We start from the raw sequence: 21039 nt of genomic DNA on the forward strand, positions 1-21039 counted from the left end.
CTCCAAGTCCAGTCCTCAAGGGCTACCATCCTGCAACATTTAGATGCATCTCTGTTGAAACGCACCTGAATCAAATAAACTGCTCATTACCAGCCAATTGCAGAGCTGATTGGATGCTGGTGAGGGAATTCAGACATTTTGGAACAGAGATGAATCTAAAAGTTGCAGGACGGTACCCCTTGAGGACTGGACTTGGGGACCCCTGTGTGAATAGTCCTCAAAGCAGCTGTCCTGGGTTCGACTCCCCTTCTCTACTTCCTATTTCCTGTCCTTTTAGACTCAATATAGGCCAATAGTGCCTAAAGAAAATCTTGAAATTAGAAACAAAGTTTAGATTTCTACTCATTTTTTCTTTTCATTTGTGGTTTCTAATCAAGAAAAACAATATAAAATCAAAACTTATCAGCATGTTAAGAATCCCCTCCACCTGATGCAGAGGTGGAGGCCGGACTGTTTTCTCCAGCAGCTGAGCTGACCCACGTGACCGCCCTTCATAAATACACAGAGACTCCTCGTCTCGCGGCCACTGCTTTAACAAGTTTTGCCACGCGCGGCTCCGCGTGTTCCCGCACCTCGCGGACTCTCTTAAACTCACCGGTAAAAAGCCTCGAAACACACCTCTGTGCTCCGTCCTCTGTGCCCCGAGTAAATGCCCGCTCGGCTCTTCGATCAGCTGCTGCTGGACGCAGTGATGTTAGAGGAGCTGTAGGCTCAGAGCGACAGTCAGCCAGCAAACACCTCACGGTTAGTTGTTCTGAAACACGTCAACCAGCGACACGGAGACGTCTGAGCCATGAAGACGATCCTTGCTGCATATTCTGGAGTCCTGAAAGGTGAGGCTTGATTTTTTTTTATTGCATTTTGATACGAAAGTAATGCTCAGAGAGATCAGGGATGGTCCAGTTAGGATTTTTAGGATAAAGACACGAGCATTTATTCACAAATGCTTAATTTTGGAAGGTAAATGTGCTAAACATTTTTACAAAGATGCTGCATTTTTGGTATATTTATGATGAAACTGTTAGTTTGTGCAGTTTTGGAGAATTTGATTTGTATTCTCTAACTTTCATGTATTCATAGTTTTTTTTTTTTAGACTAGTCATTGGCAGCAGCTGAATGTAAATATGGAAGAGCAAAATTGAGCTGATTGTTTTTTTTTTTTAAATAAAAAGTTTATTGTTGCGCTAAATGTTTATCTTGTCACCCAAAGTTAAACATTACTCAAGTCAAATAAAGACCTCTGTTCAGTGTTGGTTTGCTGTATTTGAGTTTAGTTAATTTATCTTTGGATAAAGTAGCATACCAAATGTGAATAGTAATAAAAAAAAAACCCAAGTATTTCACTCACTCTGCTCTTGCTATTTTTTTTTCTTCATGCTGTATCGGTTCTTGTAGCTTTCCAGCACTAATTTCAAGCCAGCGTTTTCTAGAATATGAGTGGTGGGTGGTGCCCCTTTCGTTTCAGTGCCATTGTGATCCTTGTTTTTCTTTATTTTTGCAGCTGGAAATCCTACTAAAATCCCAAATTTGACATTTTGTAAGTGGGAGGGAATGTCTATAATCCTTTGTTCAGCCAGTTAACTGCTCATGTGCAGCAACAAGTGGGGGAGGAAACTCAATAAATTATATGACCCTTTCTCTGGCATCTCAAGAACGTTCAAACCTTAAAAAAGGTTTGACAGAGAATGTTTTCAGTTCAGAAACAGTAATTTGCTTAATGTTTTGCACTGTAGCTCTTGATACCTGCAGCCAACACATCTGGTCCCCCACCTCCTACCTCTCAGTGCCATTCATCCCACTTTGATTTTGACTTTAAAATCCTGAGTTGGGTAAAGAAAATGAGCACAGAAGAAGTTAAAATTGTCCCAGAAATGATTGCTATAAGTAATACTATCGTTTTGAGTCGAGCTAACATAAAAATAGTAGCATGATGATGCTAGTTTTACCGCTCAAAGACTAATAAACTTCAGTTATGTACAGAATACTTCACATATATGCAAATGAAACACAACAACCAAAAACAATGAATAAAACAGAAACGCCCGAAACCATAAATAAAATGAATGATCAAAAAAGTACCGTCATCAGAATGGAAATGATTGATCTCTTTTTAAAGTATCATGCGATTAATTGGTAATTGCACCAAGCTTAACCATATCTTCTGTTATTTACCATTATATGGGCTGAACCTGCTTTGAATTTTACAGATCTTTTAAAGCACGTGTTTTACTTATCCCTTGAACAACCACAATGTACCACATCTGCATCTAAACTGTGTTGTCAAACTGAATATATGGGCACATATCATTATTTCTATGAAAAGTCAGACATTCATGGTGCTGTAAAAAGATGTCAGTTTGAAGAATGACTGGTGCATTCAAGGAACTTAATAAATATTTCAACCTTCTTCTAGGCTCTGTTTGCACCACATCAGGTACAGGGTGAGATGCTCACACACAGATGTAAACGCACGTCTTGCTAGCCTGTGCTCATCAGCAGTGAGAGCCCCATAACAAAGAGTTGCACCTCTGCAATTCCATCTTCTTTTTTTTTCTTCCAGATATCTGCTTGGCAACGCTTTCAGCACAGGAATGTAAATAGATTTCCACTCCAAACACTAGAGCCAAAATATAGATTTCCCCATTTTCTCCAGGATTATGTTCATAAAACCATTTTTGTGCAGTCTGATCTATGTGTACAGTAATAAACTATTTATTTATTTACACTTATTTTAGTCCTTTACAGTGGGCCCCCACCACCTCATAAACACTGGCACAACGGCATAATAAAACTCCTGATATTCTGAGGGATTTTTGGTTTTTGTTGACACAGTAAATTTTTCCTCCTTTGCATACTCCTTTGAAAACTTTCTGAGGAGATCCCTCCCTGTACAAATGGAAGTACAGTTCTAGCCTCCAGCTCTGATGCACATTGAACCAGTGGGGGCCTTAAGTAGCTGCAGCATCCTTGTTTACAAGTATTTACTAACTGTGAATCCCGGAGGGAGGTTATTTTCAGCGTCCCTAGATGGGATTAGATGGCAGCGTATTCCTGGTTCTCTTCCTTCATTGGCTCTCAGCGTGACGAGCTTTAGTAGCCGTTAATGTGGCCCTTTGTCCTCAGCACTCACATGCCCAGTAGCTGATGCCTTTGACGGCCTGGAGCAGCCGGTGCTGGTGGTGAGCATTCGAGGCAGCGGTCCTTTCAAATGAAACGACTGGACACTGCCTTTTGGGAAATCATTAACTCTTTGTTTAGACAGATATTGACCTCATCTTGCATACTTTGTGTCCACCCAGGCACCGGCTCCAGCATCCTCTCCTCCCTGCAGGATCTTCCGTCAGCGCTGTGGCCCTGCAGCTCCAGGATGGAAAAGCATCTGCAGGTCATCTCTGTGCTGCAGTGGGTCATCTCCTTCTTAGCCATGGGTGAGTGTTTGTGTGTGTTAGCTCTTTGGTCTCAGCTTAAGGATGGACGTTTGGTAACTTCAAGCCCCTCTGCGTCTAGGTATAGCCTGCACGCTGCTGTTGGTCTACATGTTCTGCACCGATTGCTGGCTGATTGCCGCCCTTTACACCGCCTGGCTCATCGTTGACTGGAACACCCCAAAACAAGGTTAGAAAACAAGTGTACGCATGAGAGGATGGTGAAACCTGCTACTTCTCCGTCACAGAGTGCGAACCTACGTGAGGGCATGCAGGAACGTTGCTGGGTTGTCATCATGACGTCATATTAAAAAGTACAGTGACCAACTGTGTTACCACGGTGTTGGGTAAGCTCTTTTGTAACAACGGACAGAAACAAGGAGTGCATTGTGTGTTGAATGGTTCCCCTCACAAAATCGTCAGGACACGGTACACTTCCTGACAGCATTGGTAGGCTTCATGGATCAATACCAATCCATCGACTCTCATGGTTTCCTATTTGCGTGCGTTTACAAAAGGAATACATTTTGTACTCTCCTTTATATTGTTTTATAAACAAGTCGGTGATGCCGTGAAGCACAATTCCCATCAGAAATATAACACAATGCAGGTATTTTTTGTCTCTGAAGGACAATAAATACAGCAGTTCATTTTATATTGTAACTCTTTTCACTCGGATCTCAATTAAACAGTTTTTCAGCGTGCAGCCTCCAAATATTCAACCGTAAAGAAGAAAAATAACATTTGGCTTCATTTTTCTTGACTCTGGTTAATCAATTAATCAGTTAAAAGATAAATACAAATGAGCTTGATAATTTCCACTTTGAGCTATATTTTATTAAGGGCAGTTTTGCTTACAGAGACATCATAATCCATTTTTTTTATTCTTCTTGATTGTCCCATTTTGCATATTTAGAAATGTCTTCTGCTTCCAGTGTTACAAGTTTTTCGCAAAATTAAAGTTTATTAATTATTCAGAGGGCAAACTTGCATCATTGTGCCATTATCACTATATTACTTCTACAGGGTCTCAAATCGATATTATCGTACGTTGCAATTTTACGGGGACAGTTTATTGTCCAGTAAAATTTAAGCCTATTTGTGAGATACTGTTTATATCTCCTGTAAAATAGCCCTATTTTTTAAAGAGTGATTTAATAAAGTAAGCCATTTATGAAGCATTTACAAGTGAGAGTAAGTTTGTTAGCCCTTGTGTAAAAAGAAAAACAAATAAAAGCAGTAAAAAGGCCTTAAAATATGGCATCGTGAGGCTTGTGCAAGGATGTTAAAACCCCATATAAAATGGTAATTCCAGCAAATACAAATATAATTTATGGGAAATATACAAACATTTCTGAACACGGAGGAAAAAAATAAAATGTATTTAGTAAACAGAAATAATTCTGGTAATCCTAACTGACCTAAGAAGGTAAATGTTTGGTTTGATTTACTGTCACACAGTGAGAAAAAGCTCAAGATGCCATCAGATCTAAAGTATTTTGAATATTTGAATATCAACATGACTGGAAGTTATCGTTGGTGCTGGTCTTCATTTCTTTCTGTTTAGTGAAGTCTCATTTTTCTCTCCAGGTGGCAGGAGGTCTTCTTGGGTGAGGAACTGGACAGTATGGACGTATTTCAGAGACTACTTCCCCGTCAGGGTAATTATGTCAACAGTCCAAAAAAAACTAAATTTTTTTTTTTCTATTTGTTTTTTATCGCCCCGCAAGGGGTCTTTTTGTGGGCTCTAGTGTCCCTTTTTCAAAGTAGGCTGACAGGAAAAGGGGGAAGGAGAAGGGGGAAGACGTGCGGTAAACGTCGTCGGGTCCGGGAGTCGAACCCTCGACAGCCACGTTGATGCCACGTTGCCTCTGAATGTGGGTCCGCCACCACGGCACGCCCCTAACCGCTGCTAATTTAAGCAGCTGCAGACTTTAAATATCAGGAGAAAATGCAACCAAAAGAGAAATAAATCGTTGAAACTTTATTTGTTCTGACACTGCGGACAGAGTCCGTACTGTATGACTTCAGCAGCTGTGTTCATGTCTGCTATTATCCTACAGATAAGGCTTATCAGTCGTCTGCTGCAGCGGTGTCCCTTGTCCCGTCTAAATGATGGAGGGTTTATGTTGGCTTGGAGTTTGAGCCTTTGTTCTGCTTGATAGTCCTGTTGTTTCTGACCAGGGCAGGGTGTGATCACCAACTAGCACAAAAACACCCTCACGCTGGCAGCATGCACAGGGTGGTACAGTAGCTGTCACTGGCCGGGTCAAAGGTGAAGGCTGGAGCGTGTTTAAATGATGGTTACAGTCAGCTGTTGATGGGCTTTCTCTGAATCCTCAGCTGCTGAAACTGAAAAGTGACAGTTAATGTGATGGTTCAATTGTGGAGATAGAAAACTGCACTTTTAGTTTCTGGTTTACTGGATCAGATGTATAAAATATCATGATGTGGTGCCACTGATATCCTAAAGCCTGATCTAAAGCAACCACTGATGGCACAGTGCTGTTTTAATCTTAAAATTAATCAATGTTTTTTTGCGGGTCTTGATTGAAAAATCTCAGATAATTTCCCTCTTTCAAGAATTTGTGGGAAACTGCCAGAGTAAGTTGAACCGGATCAGAATCCTTAAAAGTTCATTGAGCTTAAGTAGGTCAGAGGATGTCATAATTTATAATTGATCGTAATTTACTAGTATGTGAATTCTTCTGAAAAATGAGACTGAAGAGATATTGATTATCGTCACGAAGGAGGAAGACCGTACAAGACGTTCTCGAATGTAGGAGATGCAGTCAGAGGATTTGATGTGGGGATCGCTAAAGCAGGAGCCTAAATAAAAAGACTGATTTAAGAATAAAAAACCTTTTTGAATAAATTAGAGAATGCAAGGTATCCATTGACGAACAAAAACCTAGTTTTCAGTTACATTAATGCGAGGGAGCTGAACTTTGCGAATCGTATTGATTTGTGCTGTTTGTCCTGTGCAACCGTTCGTCTTTGCCCATTTCAGATCCAGCGGGCATCCCTCATGTTTGTCTTGCGTTAGAAATATCAATATGACTGTAAGTTGCGCATGAGTCAACGCCAAGCTGAAATACACGCTTAGCTCCGGACCCCCCCTCCCCCCCGCCGCCCTCCCAAAAAAAACAGCTATGTCCTGAGGAATCAATTGGCTGAAGAGCAAGCAAGCTTTATCTATTGTCATCAAGCGACTGTTATTTATGAGCTGGAGGCTAACCAGTCAAAGTCTGAGAATATGTTTGTGTGGAAGTGAACACATCAATAAGTTTGGATTTGGATCAATTGAAAAGTGTCAGATTAACACCCCCAAAAAGAACCAAGGAACTTTTCAGATATTAATACTCATTTGCTTCAGTCAGTGAATCTTTTCTGTACACCTTCCCTTTTCCTGTCCAGAATATATCGACTCACGGCGCTACATTTGCAATTTCAAATGTGATCGCTGTTTTCTAATGAAACCTTTAGCTTTGTCTTGGTACGATAAAAGCCTTGTGTACACAATAGGAGGAATCCATGTACTGTGCACAGCTGCTCAAACACCTTCTGGCAGGGTTGTTCATATTTACAGCTTGAGGACTAATTAAAGATCTTGAAATAGTTCAGAAAGTTAAAAGTCCAGAGTTTCCAGTCTGAGCTGATGCATGCCATGCGCACTGGGTCAGTAATTTTATGATTGCGCTTGAGGAGGGAGAGGAGAGCTCTGTCTGGTTTGAGCTGATAAAGATGTCCTAGTTTTAGTAAAACCCTGGCAGAGTTCCCAGATCCTCAGTAAAGACGATTTCTAAAAACAATAACAAATCAGTCAGTGTCGTTTTGTTGTCTAATGCCTTCCAGCATATAAAATTAAAAAAAAGAGGAAACTCACTGAAACCCAGTCAGTTATTTATGACGGTATTATACTGTAAACTTAGGGCTGGACAATAAATCAATAACAATATGTATCACGATAAACATGTGATCAATATCAACACATAATATATCTGATAGAATATTCAGTTTATAGAATATTCACTGAACTCTGATTCAGGACCACACAGCATTCTGGGAGATGTAGGCAGAAGAAAAGCCTTTAGCTGGTCAACCTCTCATGACAAGCTAGACAACATGGGTGGCATCAACTGACTCACTCATTCTTTCTGTTTGTCTTGCAGCTCATTAAAACCCATGATCTGCTCCCGAACCGGAACTACATATTGGGCTACCACCCTCATGGTATCTTCTGCTTTGGTGCTTTCTGTAACTTCGGGACGGAGGCGACGGGATTCTCCAAGAAATTTCCTGGGATCAAGCCATCCCTGGCGACCCTGGCAGGAAACTTCCGCTTGCCTGTCCTTCGAGACTACCTGATGTCTGGGGGTGAGTCGCTGGAGTCGTGTTTGACGATGTTGATAAGTGTATTTGTCTGAGAGCTGACCCTCGTCCTGTTGTCCAGCTTTAACTGTCTCTGTTTACTTCGATCTGCTGATTTTACTGATTTTCATAGAGCTCAAAGCGCTCTGAGGGGGCTCTTTGTTCTATTGCTTTGCTCATTGATGCCTTCGAGACACTGGGGTTACTTCAGAGCATTAGGCATGTTTTGATGAAAAGGGATCTCCCACAGTTCTGTTATTGCATATCTTTAACGTAAACCCTCTTGTCCATGTCAAGACACAATAAAAATTATCTGATCTCTTCCCCATTGCAGGTATCTGCCCAGTGAACAGGCACTCCATAGACTACCTGCTCTCCTGCAACGGGACGGGGAACGCTGTGGTCATCGTTGTCGGAGGAGCAGCAGAGTCTCTGCACAGTGCGCCCGGCATGAATTCTGTCACCCTGAAGAACCGCAAAGGCTTTGTAAAGCTGGCCCTGCAGAAAGGGTGAGCGTCCAGCTTATTACCCGAACACGAACACACCTACTCACCTGCACCAACTTCAAGGTCTCAAAATACGAGCCTCAGCCAAATCCCTTATGAAAATGTCTCTGCAGTGAACCACAGGACTGAATAACTCCAGGATGATTAACCTTAGAAAGGTTAGACAGGCCCAGAGAGAGAGAGAGCCGCTACCAAATCTTTTATGAATGTGCCGCGCTGTTGAGCACCTCGTGGCATGGACTACCATTTCTGAAAGGTCAAACTGAGTTAACCGGTCCTGACCTGCGCTCGGCAAGACATTAAGCGTCATTATTAACCGCACGGCTAAGTCATTTTGGTTTGTATCTCTAGCCCAAACATGGCAGGATTATCCTATCACTGGGTGCACCTTTTTCTAAGAAGTTTAGAACTTGCTGGAAACAGACATGCAGTTATGAAGACCTCCATTCATAGCAATTAGGTTAGCATTGTAACCCACATAAGCCAGGAGTGTTGAGTTCAGGGTGTTGGAACGCACTTTGTAGAACTAGTTAAATGCTTATAAAATGGGTTGAGGACGATGTTTTTGTAAAAATAATAAAAATGTTGTCTCAGATAAAATGAAAAGGTTTAAAATACCCCAACAAAATGTCAATCCTGAACATTTCCCTTTTGTGCAATCTCCTTACATAGTTGTTATGCCTCACCAGAACAAAAACTCAAATGTTTCCCCAGAACTGCTGGTGCCAACGGTGTTCTTGTGCAACCTAAACTGACTTTAGGCAACTAGTAAGCTGTAAACAAAAGTATAACCCACCTTCTTTTGAATGTGTTTCTTTTGGTTGTTGCTAAACAAAAGCAGGCATCTTGGTTAAGTTAAGACGTATTAAAATTCACACGTTTTCCACGTCTTTCAGGGAGCCATCTGGTGTGATAATTGTTGTCGGTGCCAGGTCATTTTCTGATAGACTGGTTGTATAACAATAAAAGCATAAATACTAATAATGTAGGCTGTAAAACTAACTGGATGGTTGGGTGGAACAGATGGCGATCGGTGGGACAGAAACGTTTATTAAAGGAGTTTCAAAACCAGCATTCACTAGACACCACTCGAGGCTAAATATTTCTTTCGTTCCTCTCTTTGTGGTTTCCGATTTGTCTTCAAGAATTGGTTGAGTGACAACACTATCTTTGTGAACGCTTAGGTCCGACCTTGTTCCTGTGTACTCGTTTGGGGAGAACGACGCCTACAAGCAGGTGATCTTTGAGGAGGGGACCTGCTGGAGAGCTCTACAGAAAAGGTTACAGAAGATGTTGGGCTTTGCCCCGTGCCTTTTCTACGGCAGCGCCTGGGGCATCGTGCCCTTCTGCAATCCCATCACCACAATAGGCAAGTTTGTTTGCAATAGATTTTGGTTATGCACTTAGATACCCTACTTCACACCACTTTGAACTTTTTGATATTTTATCACATTGCAGCTACGAACGTTGGCTATTATATGATAGACCAATGCAAAATGGCCCACAAGTGTAAAGCTGAAGGAAAATTATGCATGGTGTTCAAAAGTTTTGCAATAAAAGAAATCTGAAAAATGTGCCGTACATTTGCGCTCAACCCCCTGAAACAATGTTTAACACAACAAAGTTTCATTAAAAGTTTGTTTGAGTGTGTCTCTACCAGCTTTGCATTTCTAGAAACAAATGACAAAAATGCCTGAAGCTCATGTTGTGTGGAGAGAGTCTGAACATTAATGTTCAAGTTTTGCCTCTGATTTTCTTTTAACTGGACCTAATATGGTATTTGACTAGGCCATTCTAGTGTATGAATTTTGATGTTCTGTTGTCATTCTGGCTGTGCCAGACTTTCTTTTACTTTTTGGTGCCCCATGAATTTTTAGTTCCAATATATTTTTATACTATGTAAAACTCACAGGTTCATATCAGGTGAGTTGCATTAATATTTTGAGATTTTTATGAACATAAACAATACTCAAGTATTTGCAAATTATTATGTTATAGTACTTTTTTAAATTTTATTTTTTGAGAACATGGAGCAACTGGCCAGGGGACATATTAAATCTATTATAGATCGGTTCATACTCGCTGATGTATAGGACTATTTATTAGATAGTGGATGGGTCACCAAAACTGGCATCAGCCCAGAGGCCCACATACTTGAAAATCCGGCCCTGGATAAGCATTGCTGTACTGCTGAAATTAGAATTTCCACACCACTTAAGTTTTTTAGACCCTCTTCAAGATTTCTTTAACAATGTTTCTTTCCTCCTTGTTACAGTTGGGGAGCCGATCACAGTGCCTAAAATTGAAGACCCAACAGAGGAGATGGTGGAGCTGTACCATGGAATGTACGTCAGGTCTCTCCTGTGCCTTTTTGACAAGTACAAGACCCGCTTTGGTCTGAAAGAGAGCGACATCCTGCACATCCAGTGAGAGGACGAGGAGCTCCTGCTGAACTTCCCTCCTTGCCCTGCCTCAGCGGTCTGGTTTATGTCTGGACAGCGAAACCGTACACATGTTGACGTCTGGTGGAAAACAAACGGTTTTCATACTGTACACTTGCACAGCTGTAGCTTGAGCTCAGGAAAATAAGTCTGATTTCAAGAACAGAGGCCTCACTGCAGAACTTTTCTTTTCTTTTTTTTTTCTGGACAAAGTTACACCAAATACAACATCAAAATCAAAAGCTGTGCCTTTTTGGAAAAAGATTTCTGATGTGCACTGTCTCATCAGTGCAGAGGGGGGTAACCTCCACTAGATGGAGCTGTAAAGTAATCTGGAAAACCTGCCAACATCTTCCATTACCTATGCATTAATATACTACTTCTTGTACGCTTTAAAACCATATAACATGCTAAATGCACAAACAATGCAAGTGGAAAGAACCACTTTAATAATGGGTCAACAAGCCCAAATGTTAATTGAGCCAAAGATGTGTTTTGTCCCCTCAACCCTTTTGAATGCATTGATTAGATGTACACAGAAAGTGTACATTTTCTACAGGCTGGATTGACATGGTTAATGGACAGTACACATGTAATTGTCATTGCCATAAAGTATTAATTGTATTCAGCTGAAGGGATAAAGCCTGTTTGACTTGTCCTTTCAAGAATATTTCTCACGCACTTTTTTTTTTTTTGAATACCGATTTTCCTCTGGAGATTGTCTTAGAAAAAATGCCTTTGATAATCAGATTCTGCTCAGAAGAAGACCTTCCTGCTGCTTTGCTTTGTTTTTGTTTCTCTCATTCCAGGTTTCAATTTGAGAAAGGTGGCACTCATCTATGCAATGAAAACTGAAAATGTTCTGTCCTCAACTTTCTTTCTTCTTTTTAAAGTTTAGAGCAGAAGTTAGAAAGTTGGGGTCAGTTAGAGAACTGAATGCCTGACACCCGATGGTTCCAGTATGTTGTGTGTCTCAGAACTGTAGCTTAGGTGTGATCAATGAAAATAAGTAAGTTGATATTAACTTGACTCTTGGTACATCTTTGAGTTCAGTACTTATTTGAAGTGAGGTTCTGTTGAATCCTTCCAAGGAGTCAATAACCTGAATTGCCTGAAATATTAAATTTTTTGGTACATCCTTTAGTGTATTTGTTGATCTTGGAGACCAATACCAAAGCATACTTTTGTCTTAAAAGAACTCCAGTCTTAAAAATATGGCAACTTTATTTCCATGAACCTTTAAACCACTGTCATGTTTGCTTTGGGGGGTTATTTACTTTGAAGTAGATCATTACTTACACAGGAGATGGAGGCTGGAGATGGTGTGCCACCAACGATTGTTCTGTGTGCAACATTTGATGTGCTTAATTCACAGTAACGAAGATCTCTGATGGCACTCTGCTTCCTACCTGAATTTCCTGTGTAAATAAAAATCAGATGTACTGTACATAATTGCCCAGTGCAAGCATAATGATGGTTCAAGAGGACATGAAACTGCGTTCAAGGAAATTGCTGCTTTCTTTTGCGGTAGGTAGGAGTTGATTTAAGAAAGCAGAAGTCCGTTTTGGTTTTTGCCCCTCGCTAGCTAGTTGCTAGCTTTAGCATTGACAACTAGTCTGGATTTATGCAAAATAAAGTTTGTGGACGAGATTGATTTCTTGCAACCTTTGAACAGAACCTTACTTCAAATATGTGGAACTATCCCTTTCAGTTATTTGGTATTTGCAGGCATTTCTAGATCCTTCCTAGACAGAACAGGGAATCATCTGATTCAGTAAGTCTGCAACTTCTGAATGATGGTAGTCGGTAAGCTTGAAGAGCAGTTTCCTCTTGTCTCAACACTGTGACTTCCTAAGAGTAGGAAAATCCTTGTGATAAATCTCAGAGCAATAAAAAAACAGGAGATGCCTTTATGATGAACATTCTGTCTTTCATTATTTAAATTAAATTTTTGTATGTTTTCAAGAGACTTGGTTGTCCTTGCCTTTTTTTTAAAAAAAAAAAAAACATTTTCTGCCTGTTTCAGTTGCACTGTTGAACATCCTGTACGTAACTGAGACTCAGACATTTTTGGATAATTAGAGTATCCCATTGACATGTCAAAAGTTGCTCAATGAGAAGAAACCAACACTGGTTGCCCAGAATCTACATGCCTTGGTGCAAAAGTATTACCATTTCAACTTTTCAATATTTGGTCACAGCTACAAACTTTAGTGTATAAAGATTTCAGTCTTTAGTTCTGCAAAGCTGGTGGAGAGACCAGAAGGCTTGCAGCTGTAATGGCAGTGAAGAGTGTTTTAAAAAAGATTTTTTTTATCAGATTTGTATGAGAAATTAACCCCCAATAAAATACGTTACATTTTGTGGTTGCAACAATACAGAAGTGTGAAAAAGATGAATAGAAATAACTTTTGGGAAAAAGTATAGATGTTTAAATCACAGCATTTGTTTGGCAAAAGTACTTAACTTCTGTTTTACCACCAAAAACAAGTCTGTTTTCATATGCATGCTTACAGAAACAAAAGAATCGGAATCAGAATTCCTTTATTGCCTTTGTGCAAGAATGCATAACAAAATAAAATAAAAAAATCAATAGGTCAGCTAAAATCCCTATAATACAAAGTCCTCTGCTTATTTGTAAAAAGATGCAATGTAGTGGTGTCGCCCCCTGGCAGTTGAATGGTATTATGTAAGTGACTTCCCGTAGAGTATTTGACTTTCTTATTTATATGTTGATACAAACTACACTTTTTTAGTGTAACACTTAACAGAAAAAAATAACATTGTATAAAATTGCATAGTCATATTCAAAATTTCATAAAATATAAAATTGTCTATTCAGTCTTTTTACTGTAAAACTGCAACTTTTTGTTTTACTTAATATCTTTCAGATAAAATAGATTTTATTGTACGTTCTTTATATCCTCAATTCCATCATAGTTGTATTTATCTAAAGAAGGCTGAAAATATGTAAAAACTTACGTTTCTGGAAGTCTTCTATATTCCACATGCTCTTGTAATATTGTGTTCGAATTCAGTGATTTTCTGATAGAAAAACTATGAAGCGCAGCGTTTTTCTGTCACCTGCATGTCACGCTGCTCATACAACTTCCTCATATTTCGCAGATTTGACAGATTTCCACCGACGCTAGGCGCTTCCTGGTTGATAAACAGCTCCTTCAGCCAATAGAAATGCACCTTGCCAGGAATAAGCCCCGCCCTTGCTTGACAGATGCCGCTTTAAGCCAATCACGGACGGCAGTGACGTACTTCCAATTCAAAGACGGACTTCCGAAGCAAATGTAGCAGAATAGCCCGTACTTTGTTTACGTCCCGCTGCTGGACTGACAGCTGTCGGAAAGCTTTACGCACACGAACGTTCATAACTGCGTGTCTGTCGTGGTTGCCCGCAACTTGGTGAACTTTTGTTTTGAAATGCTAAGGATGGAGCGTTTTGTTGAATGAGAAGAAGACTCGCTAGATGCCGACAGGAGGATGAACTCCATCACCGGTCGGGCTCTTGCTATCCCCGCCGCCTCTGTCACCAACTCTGGAGCTTCATCCTCTCGAGCCCTGCATGTGGAGCTCACATCCCAGCAGGTAAACGCAAACTCCCCCTGAACATACTCTTCGGCACCAGCGGAAGGTCGGTGGACTGAGCAGAACTTGGACGGAGTCATGTGTTTGTGTTCTGCTGTAGTTTTACAACAGCTGCCAGAGGAAACCAGGCCTGTCAGAGTGACTGGGAGCTAGTGAGCTAGCCACAGCTAGCTTACTTCAGCTAGCTTACAGGAAATAAACTGACCTCCTCTGGGACACCGGTGTCTTTTAATCCTCTCCACCTGCATTTGAAATATTAAAATGGGCCTCTTGCTGCTCCATTTACCGTAAAATACGTAGAATTCATGTCCCAAGCATCTGTGCTTCTGAAAATGTGACAGAACTTGACGTTATGCTTATCTGCATGTGACAGGTCACTCAGCTGAGGGGGGGGAAGTAGCAGGGTATGTCATTGTATTGTTTGCACTGCAATTTTATTACAATTTTTCTCAACTTCAGGCCTTATTTGAACTTTGCTGCTAATTTAAATCGGGAAATTTGTTAAAAAAATAAATAAATAAATAAATAAAATCATACTCTTCTCATTCATTCATCCATTCATTCATTCTGCCAGAGCCTCTAAAAACAACAGTGCGTCATTGTGTTAATGTAAGCCATTACTTGAAGCGTGCTCAGTACTCTCTGCAGATGACTTCACTTTGGCTCGAAACAAACAGTAAGATTCAAGGGCAAACTGGTTCTGTTTTTTTTTTTTTTTGTTAAACCACTTCCCTCTATCTGATTACAGTCTAAATTCATCAATCCTAAAGGTGTTTCTTTCACTCAATTTTCCTATAATCAGGCCTCTTAAATATCAATCAACGTATCATGATAATGTGACTGACACGTTTGGACTTTTCAATATCTTTTTGCATGTCAACATTCTTTATGTAGATATGAGTTGGATTCTTTTGATATACATCTACAATGGTCTACAAACACTTTTACCAACACACTGTTTCGATGCATTTTATTTTTTTAGAAATCAGATAAGCTTTAATATGCTTAAATGGGAATCCTCTTTCAAAGAACGTCAGATAGATTCAGAAGAACTTTTATTTACCCCAAAGGGAAAGTAAAGTGTTCATTTATTGTTTATCGTGACAAGCCTAAGTACAACACTTGCCCATTAGTTTTGATCTAAGAGATGGTTTAAAATTATTCCTTCCCTCTCTCTCTGCTCTTTGGTGCTTCTCTGCATCCATGCAGCCTCCTTTTACAAATCCTCTGGGCTTTGAGTTTGTAGTTCTAGTGTGTATTTGATCTCTGGAGATGCTAATCAGCTGCCCCCACTTGTAAAAACAACATTTAATGCATCATAGCAACTGTCAGAAAGTAAAAAAAATTGGAAGTAAAATTTTTTCCAGCTGCACAGCATCCAGAAGCAGGGGGGATAATTCTCCAAACATGCATAAAATATTTACTAGGTCATTTTTTAAAGCCTTATAATGTGATGGATTCAGAATATTACAACGACCCACAACTGTGACAAGATTGTTCCATATGTTGCCTGTATGTGTTGTCATGTGAATATGCAGTCCATGACAGCTGTTGACCTCATGAACACGTTTATACAATAAAAAGCATTATGCTGTTTCTATCAGTTCGTCTAAACTGAATTGACGCACAGTACGGTCGATTTGTTTGGACCATCCTGCTCAATCAGCAAACCACATTTACTCTAGGCTAGAAACATAAAGAGGTTCACCAGCGTTAACCAAGGGAAGAGCCTCCAACAAGTCAGAAATGTGTAAACAGTGATAAATCAAGAACAAAGGTTAACGGTTTCAGCCTAACGGTGCTAGACTGGAAAAACTTTGAAACTTGCAAGATATTAGTTGGACGTTTTGTGTTCTCTTCTTGGAAGTTTTTGCTTACATTAGTCATTATTTCTCTGGAAAAGATTTTACTTTTTTTTTTTATTTTTTTTTAGAAAGCTACAATATTTCTGGCAGCCTCTTGAAAGAACATTCTAAATACATTTTATGTGGCGACTGTCACAATTTATTTTGCTGTTTGTCTGGTGTAGTGCTGGGAAATGAAACGCTTTTGATGATTATCAGAAAACCAGAAAATCTCCACAACATCGAACGCAATGACAAAACGCAATAAGTAAGACCAAAAATGAGGCCAGCATTATTCAGCCTTTTTCTAAAATGGAGAAGAGATTGCAGCCAGTCGTGTGAACTTTAATTATTTTCTGGTTGTACTCCAACATATTGGCACTCTTAAAGAGCACTGCAAACTGGATCAGCACTTTAATATTTTGCTGGTTAAGAAAGTTTCATTATTCATCCCTAAAATCCAACAATTCTTGAGCTATAGTTGATGCTGTATTACTTATTGCAAGTAGTTAAGTCAGTATTGAAACTATAGTTTTCATTTGAAACCATTTTGGAACGATTATCAAAACTGTTAAATTCAGAAAAGAAATATTGCGATATATTTTATTTTTGTCCATATTTTCCAGCTCTAGCTTGAGATCAATGTCCTACCTAAAACATTCACATCCTCCCGTTGTTGTTGCAGGGAAACGGGACCAGAGCATGTTGCTACCACCACCGTGTGTAACAACAAGGATAGTGTCAATCCAGTTTAACCCTCGGTTTGTTGCAGTTTGATGTTATCATCTCATGCAAACGTCCATCCAGAACAATCTGTCCGTGATCACGTGCAAATTTTCTACTTTGAATGTTTTTTCTTTTTGAATTATGCTGTGAAACAACCTCAAGAATGTTGACAGCAAAATAAAATGACAGTCATAGATATACAACCACAATAGTCATATATATATACTTGTATATACTGTACAGTATATATATAACAGTAAAGTGCTTTGAACATCACATTTTCCTTCTAGTGAAACCTACTCTTCAAATAATAAAATATTGTCTTAAAACATAAATGCAAAAGAAATTCTTGAAAATAAAATGCTAAACTTAAAATGCAATAAACGCAGCCACCAGGTGAATATTTCACTGCTTCTCCTCTTTCTGCCATCTTTACTTGGGTTGCCTTTTAACTACAAGTCAACTACAAAATAAAAGAATAATTGCAAAGTGGAACCAAAATATATATTTTTTTTGTCATTGTCTGAAGCCAAAAATAAATGTAAAAAAAAAAATGTATAAAGTTTACAGCCCAGATTCTCAGTGATGTTTGTGGTTCCGTTTTTTCTAAAGTTACACAGTAAAAACTTAACAGCAATAATTTGTAACTAAATACTTGGCTCCAAATGAAATATTTATTATGCTAACTAAATATTTAGAAGTTAAATGTTTGGTTTGGAAAACAAATATTTAGTTTGGAACTAAACTAAAAATAAATGTAAATTGCAAACTAAATATTTATTTTCCTAACTAAATATTTAGCTCAGATGTAAATACATTAGTTTAATATTTAGATAGTAGTTTTAAATATTTAGTTTGGGAAATAAGTATTTTGTTTGGGAACTAAATGTTTAGTTTGAAAGTTCAACATTCAGCTTGTAAATGAAATATTTAGTTAGGAAGCCTGGCATTTATGAATGTAGGAATAACATGGTGGAGAAATAAACAATGACATTGTTTTTCCCACTATGACAAACTAAATGAAGCAAATTATTACTGTTCATTATTTATTGTCTAACTTTACAAATGGCACCCCGTACATGTGGGAATTTGTGCAAAGTTTTTTCCAGGTGTTTGTAATCTGCATGCATTGTGTTCTCCGGATTGTTTTATATCAGGTCTATGTTTAGAATCATCCTCAATCTGTTTCAGATGCCATGGTGAGCCTTTTAGTCATGCATTTCAGACACTCGGAGCAAAGCTAGTTCTCATATAATGTGATTGTTACACTAAATGCATACCAGAGTCACACTTTGAGACAACTTCATTTCGCTCTCAGCTGCCTTCCATGTGTTTCACGTAGTTCTACTTTGAAGAACCCAGTTTCCTGCCGTAGCTCCATCACATCCCTTTTTTAAAATTTAAAAAAAACTTTTCTTGTCTCCGCCTGTGGTTCTCTGCAGCTCATTCGGAAATGTGCAGTGGCATTTTGTTAGGAGGTGATTTCAAAGTCCCCAGTGGAACAATCAGTTATTTTGTTTCTTAGGGTTAGTAATCTTATAGGGAATCTCATGACTTAGATTCTGCCTCTGCTTGGCTACAGGAAGCGGGCTGGACTGACCGGTCAAGGCCAAATGTAATTCCTTGTCTTCATCCTTCCCCACTGACTCACATATGCATTCACCGAAGTAGAGAGACATTAAAATGAACATTTGCATATAGCAAAAATATATGCACTGATGGAACTTTTGCAGCCAATTCCTGTGTCCAAGTTTTTAGAATTTCATTTATGAAGATATAAGAATGCATTTAAAAAGTTTTCTTCTCACCTCCCTGATGTGAACGTCTGCAAATTATTTAAATTGGACGCAGGACGACGTTATATTGCAATATAACAGGGTTTTACTACTATTTCAGAACAAAGACAAATATGAAGTTGGACGTCCGACACGGTTTTTAGCATCTTGCAAAAGCGATTAGCAGGGCTAGCGTTCCTAAAACAGCAGACGCTGCACTTTCTCAGGGAAATGGAGCCCTTTAACTCAGAGATTTCCTAAAAGGCTGCCAATATATCAAAACATGACTTGTTCTATGAAAGACAGAAATCAAAAAGTCCAAAGGATGAAACAAAGAACTTTGCTGCTTTCTGTTAAACCTTCCACGTAAAGTTTAATTCATTTGTGCTGTCTTGTCGCCTGATAGAAACACAGGCGCATGTCCACGTTAAAGACGATCTTTACAAAAACAACTTCTTGCCTTTCTGTGGAGGTTACAGGAATCTGTTCATGAGCTTGCCTGGAACAAAACTGAAACGGCAAACTACAGCTCTGATGTTGGTTTTCTGCTCCTGATGAATCTCATCCATATTTTTTTCCCCTTCTCTCTTTTCTCCCTGGTCAAACAGAGACGGTTGCGTCATCTCCGGAGCATTGCTGCCAGGAACATAGTCAACAGGAATGGTTCTCCGCTGCTGGACACTTACTTCACCCTCCACCTCTGCGTAGGAGACGGCATTTCTAGAGGTCGGTGGAAAGCTTCTCTATTGTAAAATCAAAATTTGGGAAACATACTACATCATTGAATCTGAACTTTAACTTAAATTTTTTTTTTTTAAAAGTTAACGTAATAGAGAAATAGAAAAAGGTGTTGTTTTTTTTTTGTTTTTTTTACGTATACGTACTTTTCTGCATGTCAGACTTGTAAGCCTTATCCAGGTGCTTAAGTCAGACTCTGAGTCCTATTCTGTGTGGTTGGGTTGTGGGGAAGTCTGTAGAGCTGTGAATATGTTGCCTCAAGTGTGTATTTTTTGTCATTTACAACAAAAACAAGCCATTCAAATGTTGTATTACAAAATTTGCACCTCACATATATATGCAAACGTTTTTTTGTTTGTTTGTTTTCTTTTTTGATGGGGAAAAAATTGGCAATACTATGATCCCCTGCATATTTGCGGTTCAGTATTTGCACACTTTTCTGTGCAACGTAACTCGAGGTTATTTGCGGTATATGGCTATACTGATTACTTTTTTTGTAGAGCATATCTAAAATATTTGAAAAAAAAAAAAAAATCAGATTGGGAAGCTGAAATAAGTAGCCACAGTGCTACTTCAAGTGCTATTGGCTGGGGTTTTCACACCATCCAATCCACGAGCTGCTTTTATTTTCATTGGTGCTGATTGGCCTGTAAGAGCTAAAATGTGGAAAACTGTAGATGTTAGCCTTTTTTCTTAGATATTTGGGTCTGTGGTAGCGCTAAGACGCTTTTCACTGTTTGCAATAATGCATAAAAACTAGTTGTGGGCGATATGGACTTAAAGTTTCATCATGATATGTTGTGGTATCATTGCGATAACGATAAAAATAAGTACTATTCATTGCGTTTTTTTATATTAGGGATGGACTATTAAAGTAGGCAGTTTTAAACAGTTTTAAACAGCGAACTCAGGAGAGGAAATATAAAGCGTCAACCTTGTTATCACTTGTATGATTCTAAAGCGTTAATTGCATTTTTGCTCTGTTATCAAGTCACAGCACTACTGAAGATGCTGCCCTTGGCGAAATCCAGTGAGCTGTTCTGAAACAGCACAATCTATTTACAACCTCCCAATGTTCTAGAAACGGGAAATGGTGTCTGAAGCATAATGTGACAATGTTTCTGATGTGTTGTTGCATTAAATCAGGTGGTCACATCGACCGTCTGTCGTTGCCATATCATGCCTTCAATCCGAGAAGCCAGCTCAGATGTAAGTCGGTCATAATAAAGGCAGGTTGACTTTAACACAGAGGCTGGAAAAGTGGTGGTGTTCGGCAAAAGAAGCTATTGATTACCTGAAGCTACTCCACACAAACCTTATATCAAAAATCTTTGAAGAAAATTTTTCAGAGATGTTTATGCATTCTTTATACTAACACAGGGTAAGATTGAATCCAGCACACATTCCAAAGGCGTTGCTAAGAAAGGAAATGGTGCATTTCCTCGTCTGCACATTGAATCTGTTAATACACAATGTGTGAGATTACTCTGATGTCTTCTTAATGCAAAGAAAAATTAGCGAAATTAAAATCAAGATGGTAAGATTACCAAGTGAAAAACCATGTTATGGTAATTTTGCAGGATTGAAAAGTAGAAATAGACGTATAGTAACAT

General features: G+C 39.1%; 2 protein-coding genes and 1 long non-coding RNA gene across 3 annotated transcripts in view; 2 read left to right on the forward strand and 1 right to left on the reverse strand.

Moving 5' to 3' along the window:
- Positions 1–508: 508 nt before the first annotated feature.
- On the forward strand, positions 509–12712 carry dgat2 (diacylglycerol O-acyltransferase 2). The gene is made up of 8 exons (XM_005806695.3): positions 509–833; positions 3300–3428; positions 3508–3615; positions 5016–5086; positions 7598–7802; positions 8131–8305; positions 9487–9671; positions 10578–12712. The coding sequence occupies exons 1-8, from the start codon at positions 794–796 to the stop codon at positions 10730–10732; spliced, it is 1068 nt and encodes a 355-aa protein (XP_005806752.1). The 5' UTR covers positions 509–793; the 3' UTR covers positions 10733–12712.
- On the reverse strand, positions 5395–13885 carry LOC111610109. Its single transcript, XR_002753495.1, has 2 exons — positions 13726–13885; positions 5395–5777 (listed from the first exon to the last, which is right to left on the reverse strand). It is a non-coding gene; the product is annotated as an uncharacterized LOC111610109 (long non-coding RNA).
- A 135-nt stretch (positions 13886–14020) lies between these two features.
- uvrag (UV radiation resistance associated) overlaps positions 14021–21039 on the forward strand; it is a 109422-nt gene continuing 102403 nt past the window's right edge. The window contains exons 1-2 of the mRNA XM_014471637.2: positions 14021–14343; positions 19297–19414. Of these exons, the coding sequence (XP_014327123.1) occupies positions 14239–14343; positions 19297–19414 (223 nt within the window). The 5' untranslated portion in view covers positions 14021–14238. The remainder of the gene's footprint in view (positions 14344–19296; positions 19415–21039) is intronic.

The sequence above is a fragment of the Xiphophorus maculatus genome, chromosome 11, assembly GCF_002775205.1.
Source record: "Xiphophorus maculatus strain JP 163 A chromosome 11, X_maculatus-5.0-male, whole genome shotgun sequence".
Taxonomy (NCBI): domain Eukaryota; kingdom Metazoa; phylum Chordata; class Actinopteri; order Cyprinodontiformes; family Poeciliidae; genus Xiphophorus; species Xiphophorus maculatus.

Excerpts from the sequence above, each read along its gene's own strand:
- dgat2 (XM_005806695.3), top strand. The coding sequence starts at position 794 with ATGAAGACGATCCTTGCTGCATATTCTGGAGTCCTGAAAG. Across the intron at positions 7,803-8,130 it reads AGACTACCTGATGTCTGGGG|GTATCTGCCCAGTGAACAGG; the intron begins GTGAGTCGCTGG and ends TCCCCATTGCAG. Across the intron at positions 9,672-10,577 it reads CAATCCCATCACCACAATAG|TTGGGGAGCCGATCACAGTG; the intron begins GCAAGTTTGTTT and ends TCCTTGTTACAG.